This window comes from Neoarius graeffei, chromosome 11, assembly GCF_027579695.1.
Source record: "Neoarius graeffei isolate fNeoGra1 chromosome 11, fNeoGra1.pri, whole genome shotgun sequence".
NCBI lineage: Eukaryota > Metazoa > Chordata > Actinopteri > Siluriformes > Ariidae > Neoarius > Neoarius graeffei.
Genome location: NC_083579.1, coordinates 2,741,730 through 2,749,767, shown reverse-complemented (window position 1 = coordinate 2,749,767; position 8,038 = coordinate 2,741,730). Strand labels below are relative to the sequence as shown.

Sequence of the window (8,038 nt, the reverse complement as noted above, 5' to 3'; positions counted from 1 at the left end):
GTGTCCGCCTCTCGATGGGAGATCGCGAGTTCTACTCACGGTCAGGTCATACCAAAGGCCATCAAAAAAATGGTGCCTACTGCCATCTGGCAAGGCACGCTGCAATACAGATGCGAGTGGGGAGTCAAACTCTTGCGGTTACCAGAGGACACGCCCCCCACTGTAACCCTAGCTATGTATGAGAGGCTGAGGGCTACGAAACGGAGATTGGTGCCGCCAAACGTGCCATGAATGGTGCAGGAAGGACTTTGACTTTACCAATTTGCTCCCATTCCCACAGGACACCATTACAGCATCTCATCTCATCTCATTATCTGTAGCCGCTTTATCCTGTTCTACAGGGTCGCAGGCGAGCTGGAGCCTATCCCAGCTGACTACGGGCGAAAGGCGGGGTACACCCTGGACAAGTCGCCAGGTCATCACAGGGCTGACACATAGACACAGACAACCATTCACACTCACATTCACACCTACGCTCAATTTAGAGTCACCAGTTAACCTAACCTGCATGTCTTTGGACTGTGGGGGAAACCGGAGCACCCGGAGGAAACCCACGCGGACACGGGGAGAACATGCAAACTCCGCACAGAAAGGCCCTCGCCAGCCACGGGGCTCGAACCCGGACCTTCTTGCTGTGAGGCGACAGCGCTAACCACTACACCACCGTGCCGCCACCATAATAATGGAAAATATATGGCTTTCAGTGTGAGTGTGAACGGGGTATCTGACTGACAAGGAGAGAACACAGGCTTGGACAGCTGAGGCATTGTCAGGATTCAAACTCACCACCTCCTGAAGACTGGGTAAACGCTTTTCAGTTGCACCACTTGGGAGCCCTAATTTATTTATTTACTTTGATCTGTGTTTATGTTAATGTAGTGGGGTGTGTGTGTGTTGTTATATTCTGTCCATTTACACTTGTGTTCAAAATAATAGCAGTCCAACACGACTAACCAGATCAATCACTGTTTTTGGTGGAAATTATATTACTACATGGCAAATAATTTACCAGTAGGTGTAGTAGAGTCATAGAAAACCAACAGACCCAACATTCATGATATGCATGCTCCTGAGTCTGTGTAATCGAATCATTAAGTGAAAGGGACGTGTTCAAAATAATAGCAGTGTGGAGTTTAATTAGTGAGATCATTCATTCTGTGAAAAAACAGATGTCAGTCAGGTGGCGCTAATTTAAGGATGAAGCCAGCACATGTTGTACATCCATTTCTCTCTGAAAACCTGAGAAACATGGGTCGTTCCAGACATTGTTCAGAAGAACAGCATGCTTTGATTAAAACGTTGATTGGAGAGGTAAAACGTATACTGTAAAGAAGTGCAGAAAATGATGGGCTGCTCAGCTAAAATGATCTCCAGTGCTTTAAAATGGACAGCAAAGCCAGAGAGACGTGGAAGAAAACAGAAGACTACCATTCGAATGGATCAAAGAATAGCCAGAATGGCAAAGACTCAGCCAATGATCAGCTCCAGGGTGATCAGAGACGGTCTGAAGTTACCTGTGAGTACTGTGACAATTAGAAGATGCCTGTGTGAAGCTAATCTATCGGCAAGAAGCTCCCGCAAAGTTCCACTGTTAAAAAAAAAAGACGTGCTGAAGAGGATACAATTTGCCAAAGAACACATCGACTGGCCTAAAGACAAATGGAGAAACATTTTGTGGACTGATGAAAGTAAAATTGTTCTTTTTGGGTCCAAGAGCCGCAGACAGTTTTTCAGACGACCCCCAAACACTGAATTCAAGCCACAGTCCACTCTGAAGACAGTGAAGCATGGGGGTGCAAGCATCATGATATGGGAATGTTTCTCTTACTGTGGTGTCGGGCCCATTTATCGCATACCAGGGATCATGGATCAGTTTGCATATATCAGAATACTTGAGGAGGTCATGTTGCCTTATGCTGAAGAGGAAATGCCCTTGAAATGGGTGTTTCAACAAGACAACGACCCCAAACACACCAGTAAGCGAGCAGCATCAGGGTTCAAGACCAACAAAATGAAAGTTATGGAGCGGCCAGCCCAATCCCCGGACCTTAATCCGATAGAAAACTTGTGGGGCGACATCAAAAATGCTGTTTCTGAGGCAAAACCAAGAAATGCAGAGGAATTGTGGAATGTTGTCAAATCATCCTGGGCTGGAATACCTGTTCACAGGTGCCAGAAGTTCTCAGAAACCATGGTTATACAACTAAATATTAGTTTAGTGATTCACAGGAATACTAAATCCTTAAGATTTTTTCAGTTTATACAGTAAATATTTGGAGTTTGTAATGAAAAATGCAGACACTGCTATTTTTTTGAACAGCCCAATGTTCATTTTTCTTCATTTTCTGTAAAGTAATTAAAATATTGATACACTTTTCTTCATGTTTTGATGTAGAATATAATGTGCAGTGTTCCCAATGCATGGAAATAAAAATTATTATAAGGATTTTGAGCTTTACTCACGTTTTTAAACACACTGCTATTATTTTGAACACAACTGTACATACTTTGGAAATAATGTGACACATAACATTCAGTAAAGCACTGTTGAATTAAACTGACAGAGAAGAAGGCAGCAGGACAGAGAGAGAGAGAGAGAGAGAGAGAGAGAGAGAGAGAGAGAGAGAGGGTTAGGACCTGGACAGGAAGAGTTGGAAAAAACCTGGCAGCAGATCTGAGAGAGTGTGTGTGAGATCAGGAACAACACACACACACACACACACAGCTATAAGATGATTTATGCAGCATGAAGCACCTCCTCATTCTGCTGAGTGACAACGATGGAGCGCTGATTGTTTCTCTTAGTAAATAAACAGCATAATAAGGCATTATTAAAAAATTAAATATGCAAATCACATGCAAACTTTATTATCATCCAGATCACTTCTAGTGAACAATCTCTGCGTAAGACATCAGACCACGCCCCCTGCCGGAGTCTGACGCTTAACCGTGTTCTGGGGAAGTGAATGATTTTCAGTATGAGTCTTTTTCTCTGTGATTTGTCCATCTTTTGAGATATCAGGGGGTCATGCAGAGTCAGAAAACACATCAATGAGTCCTCAGTAGTTCACTTATAAACCTCAGTGCAGTATGATGGAATTATTAATGCAGGAAATATGAAATATAAAGCAGATTTGGGAATAAAGTCAGGGAATTTTGTGGAAAATGATGTGCTACTGATCCTCTGCTGGACTGGAGACAGGTGGGAGTGAGACACTGGCTCTGGATCGGCGTGCTCTGGGAAACTGCAGCGCTCACTCGGAACACACTGCAGTTGACAGCAACACGTCTGGAGGGTGTCGTCCGAGACATCAGAACTCCAGACCAACGAGAAGAAAACGTGTCTCACTGCACCACTGTGTACTCATAACGAGATAAAAATCACACAGTCTTCACGTCTTCTTACTGTCCATCTCTAGTCCAACCTGCGCAAAACAGTACAGACATGCAAGCACAGGAACCGCCATGGAGGACCAGCCTGTGTGTGAGAGACAGACACAGAGAGAGAGAGAGAGACAGCAAGAGAAGAAGAGACAGACAGTGAGAGAAGGAGAGACAGACAGCGAGAGACAGACAGACAGCGAGAGAGACAGAGAAAGACAAACAGACAGAGAGAAAGACAGACAGACAAAGAGTGAGAAAGACAGAGATAGAGGGAGCAGAGACAGACAGACAGACAGACAGACAGGGAGCGAGAGACAGACAGACAGACAGACAAACAGAGACAGAGTGAGAGAGAGACAGAGAGAGAGAGAGAGACAGACAGACAGACAGAGACAGACAGACAGAGAGAGACATACAGACAGACAGAGAAACAGACAGAGAGAGAGAGAAACAGAGAGAGAGAGAAACAGACAGAGAGAGAGAAAGACAGAGATAGAGGGAGCAGAGACAGACACACAGGGAGCGAGAGACAGACAGACAGACAGACAGACAGACAGACAGACAAACAGAGACAGAGTGAGAGAGAGACAGAGAGAGAGACAGACAGACAGAGACAGACAGACAGACAGAGAAACAGAGAGAGAGAAACAGACACAGAGAGAGAGAAACAGAGAGAGAGAGAGAAACAGAGAGAGAGAAACAGAGAGAGAGAAACAGAGAGAGAGAGAGAAACAGACAGAGAGCGAGAGAGAAACAGAGAGAGAGAGAAACAGACAGAGAGAGAGAAAGACAGAGATAGAGGGAGCAGAGACAGACACACAGGGAGTGAGAGACAGACAGACAGACAGACAGACAGACAGACAGACAGACAGAGACAGAGTGAGAGAAACAGACAGACAGACAGACAGAGACAGACAGAGAGAGAGAGAAAAACAGAGAGAGAGAGAGAAACAGAGAGAGAGAGAGAGTTAGCTTGGCTGATTTTCCTGCGTTACTGCTGTGTTCTGATCCACAGTCAGCTGTTTAATAAATCTGCGTTCACTTTTAACAAACATCTTTATTTTAATTTCCTTCAAACATCCGTAAGTTTATTCTATAAAACTAACCCAGGCAGAACAGTGAACATGAAGTTCCCTTGCTAACGTGGCTAACGCAGACTAGCTGAGCGAAGAGAATTCGGGGGACCTGAACCTGCCCCATGCTGCCGTCACCCGTATGATCGAGCAGGCTTTAGCGGACGGTGTGAGTGTCAGAAGGGGCAAGCAGAGCCATATCTCAGACAGCCAGTGGATTTATTCTGTATGTGAGAGCATGTGCCAATAGTTTTGCCATGAAAGCTGAGAGGAACATTCTAAACACCAGGAACCTGAGGTCTGCTGTGGAACAGATAGAATCTGAGTGTTTCTTGTTCTTGCCACCCTCTGCTTGAGGCTTTCGAGGCCGACAAAAAGGGCCAGGAGGAAAAGGAGAAGAACAGCACAGAGCTGAAAAAATAGCAAGAGCAGAGAGGAAGAGGAGGATGAAGAAGAGCAGAAAGAGGATAATTAGGATGGAGAGAATGAGAGAGAGGAGGAGGAAGAGGATGTGGAAACCTGAGAAGTTGTTCAGCACCATTTTCTACCTGCCCTGGCCCATAAACACACTCGAGTAGTTTGTCCACTAGAGAGAAAACACACAGCAGGCACTCGGTAATGTCATCATTAACATCTGAATGTCATTTAATCTCTAAAAATCATGACATTTAGAAAAATGGATTATTATTTTCCTCATGTAAAAGATGAAATGATTGCTTTTGTTTCTGTATCAGCAGAAAGAATAAAAATCGCTTGTGTGTGTGTGTGTGTGTGTGTGTGTGTGTGTGTGTGTGTGTGTGTGTGTGTGTGTGTGAGAGAGTCACTCCTTCTGATTGCCCTTCAGCTTTTTCACAACGTTACTGGCTACTTAATGTGAGTTTTGTCATGGCAACAGCCACTTAAGCATGTCCTAACTCTCTCTCTCTCTCTCTCTCTCTCGGACACACACACCGAAAATGTCACACAGTCTGAAGAAGAGGAAAAAAATGACCACAATGTGTAAAATATTACTGATTCATAATGAACAGTGCCCCCTACTGGTGCATCTGCAGTTTAGTTTTTGTCCCATTAGTGTGGCTGACGTGTCATGACCTGTGCATCAGTATACAAAGAAAATGGACACGCAGAAGACCAAAGGAGAGACTGGGTAAAGGACGATAAGCAGCTGGTTAACGTCTCTTGCCCCTTTTCCACCAAAGCAGTTCCAGGGCTGGTTCGGGGCCAGTGCTTAGTTTGGAACCGGGTTTTCTGTTTCCACTGACAAAGAACTGGCTCTGGGGCCAGAAAAACCGGTTCCAGGCGAGCACCAACTCTCTGCTGGGCCAGAGGAAAGAACCGCTTACGTCAGCAAGGGGGGCGGAGTTGTTAAGACCAACAACAATAACAAGACCGCGAAAGATCGCCATTTTTAAGTGACGAGAAGCAGCAGCTGTACAAACGCGACGTCAGCCATTATTATTATTGTTGTTGTTGTTGCTGCTGCTTCTTCTGCGTTGTTTTTGCTTCGATATTCGGGCCAAGGTTTATGCAAACGTAGCGACGTAATGACGTATACAGCGACGTAATGACGTATACAGCGACATAACTGACGTATACAGCGACATAACTGACGTATACAGCGACGTAATGACGTAGCTCCGCGAGCTATGGAAAAGCAAACTGGGTCTCAGCTGGCTCGCAAGTTGAACGAGTTGTGAACCAGCACCAGCACTGGCCCCGAACCAGCCCTGGAACTGATTTGGTGGAAAAGGGGTATCTCTGGAAGATGCATCGGACCACAGGACGTGGAGAAAGATGTACCAGCAAGTACCCGTGTGTGTGTGAGAGACAAAAGTGAGGAAGAAGAAGAGTCTAACTGCAGTTTAGCGTTTGTCCTGTTAGTGTGGACGTAGTTTAGTGTGTATTTTGTACGTTCTGTAAATTTAAACTCAAATATACACTCACCGGCCACTTTATTAGGAACACCCCTACATCCCCCTGCAGTTCTGTAATCAGCCGATCCCTCGACAGCAGCACGACGCATCAAATCCCGCAGATAGAAATCCAGAGCTTCAGTTAATGTTCACGATGTTCAAACATCAGAACGGGAAACACTGTGATCTCACAGTGTGACTTTCTCTCACTGTGGTATGGGTGCTGGTTTGAGCCAGATGAGTATTTTTGGTTTGAGTATTTCAGAAGCTGCTGATCTCCTGGGGTTTTCACACACAGCAGTCTCTAGAGTTTACACAGAATGGTGCAGAAAACAAAAAACACTGAGTGAGTGAGCGACAGTTCTGTGGGTGGAAACAAACGCCTTGTTGATAAGAGAGGGTCAGAGGGAAATGGACAGACTGGTTCGAGCTGCCAGGAAGGATATAGTAACTCATATAATCACTCTTTACAACTGTGATGAGCGGAAAAGCATCTCAGCATGAAACAGGAGAAAGAAGAACACACTGGGTTCCACTCCTGCAGCCAAGAACAGGGATCTTAGAGTCAACAAGTTTCTATTAAAGTGGCCGGGGAGTGTATAACACTATAAGCTAGAAATCAAGCAAAACAACAGAGTTTTGTGTGTGTGTGTGTGTGTGTGTGTGTGTTGTTGACATGCCTTGCATGAAGACCCTTTCCCAATACACACAGCCAACATGAATTCCGCCCAGAAACACCAGATTGGACAGAATTAGCATCGCTGTGGAAAAGGCAGAGATAAGCGCAAGGCCACGCCTCCTCATTGGCGGAGACAGATAACATACCTGTGAAATCAGAGAGAGAGAGATTTCATTTTTCTGTATTATTGTTTACTAAACCACACACACACACACACACAGAGTTTGGCTCATGTGCGTACTCACAGTGGCATGATGAAGAGGAGGCCAGCAGAGGAAGAGTGTGATGCTGTTCTCTATGAGCACACACACCCAGTTGAGCAGGGCCCAGCACTGCAGGTAGTCATGGCAACCGTGCCACAAACACACAAAGCTGAACGTCATCGCCATGGAGATAAGCTTCTGGAAAAGCCCATGCTGAGACCCACCCAACGGAACATACACATACCTGAAAAAACACACACACACACACACATTGTTCTGATGAAGGTTGGCTCCAGAGCCCATGATCCTGTTTAGTGCGTGTCACTTCACTGTCGCTTCAGTTTGCGCTCGCTGCTATCCCGTCGTTACAATGTTGACGTTCCCTGCAATGCCAACAACACCCGAGTCTACCTCCGCACCAAATCCTTCTGTCATCCACGTCTGCAGCACACCGACACCTCGGATCAGAAATCAAAACCTTGATGAAAGATCAACAGAATCAACACCAAAGCCAACCTCAACTGCTCAAAACCCATCCTCAGTGAAAGAGGACCTTTAACACTCCACATTAATAACACCATTATTTCCCCGTCTCTCCGGTTCACAAGCTTGGATTTGCTTTTTTACCCTTTGCTCTTGTCAAGTTGCCAGTTTCATCTCAGAAATATAAGTAAGATAAGAAATATGATGCCTTGAATGATGCATGTAAACAAATTCATGCTTTTGTTGAGCGGACCTCACCACAGGACGGTCAGGGAAGCCGAGAGATGGCGGAATCCGCTGCTG

General features: G+C 45.4%; 1 protein-coding gene across 4 annotated transcripts in view; it reads right to left on the bottom strand.

Annotated features, from left to right (window-relative positions):
- Window positions 1-2,489: 2,489 nt before the first annotated feature.
- Window positions 2,490-8,038, bottom strand: part of hhat (hedgehog acyltransferase) — a 48,690-nt gene continuing 43,141 nt past the window's right edge. For 3 of the 4 annotated variants that reach the window (XM_060933264.1, XM_060933263.1, XM_060933265.1), the window contains exons 10-13: window positions 7,295-7,496; window positions 7,051-7,195; window positions 6,402-6,674; window positions 3,390-3,478 (exon numbers count right to left, since the gene is read on the bottom strand). In XM_060933264.1, coding sequence (XP_060789247.1) covers window positions 6,577-6,674; window positions 7,051-7,195; window positions 7,295-7,496 — 445 coding nt within the window. In that variant the 3' untranslated portion in view covers window positions 3,390-3,478; window positions 6,402-6,576. Of the gene's footprint in view, window positions 3,479-6,401; window positions 6,675-7,050; window positions 7,196-7,294; window positions 7,497-8,038 lie in introns of all 4 variants that reach the window. The other variant, XM_060933266.1, reaches the window with a different exon arrangement.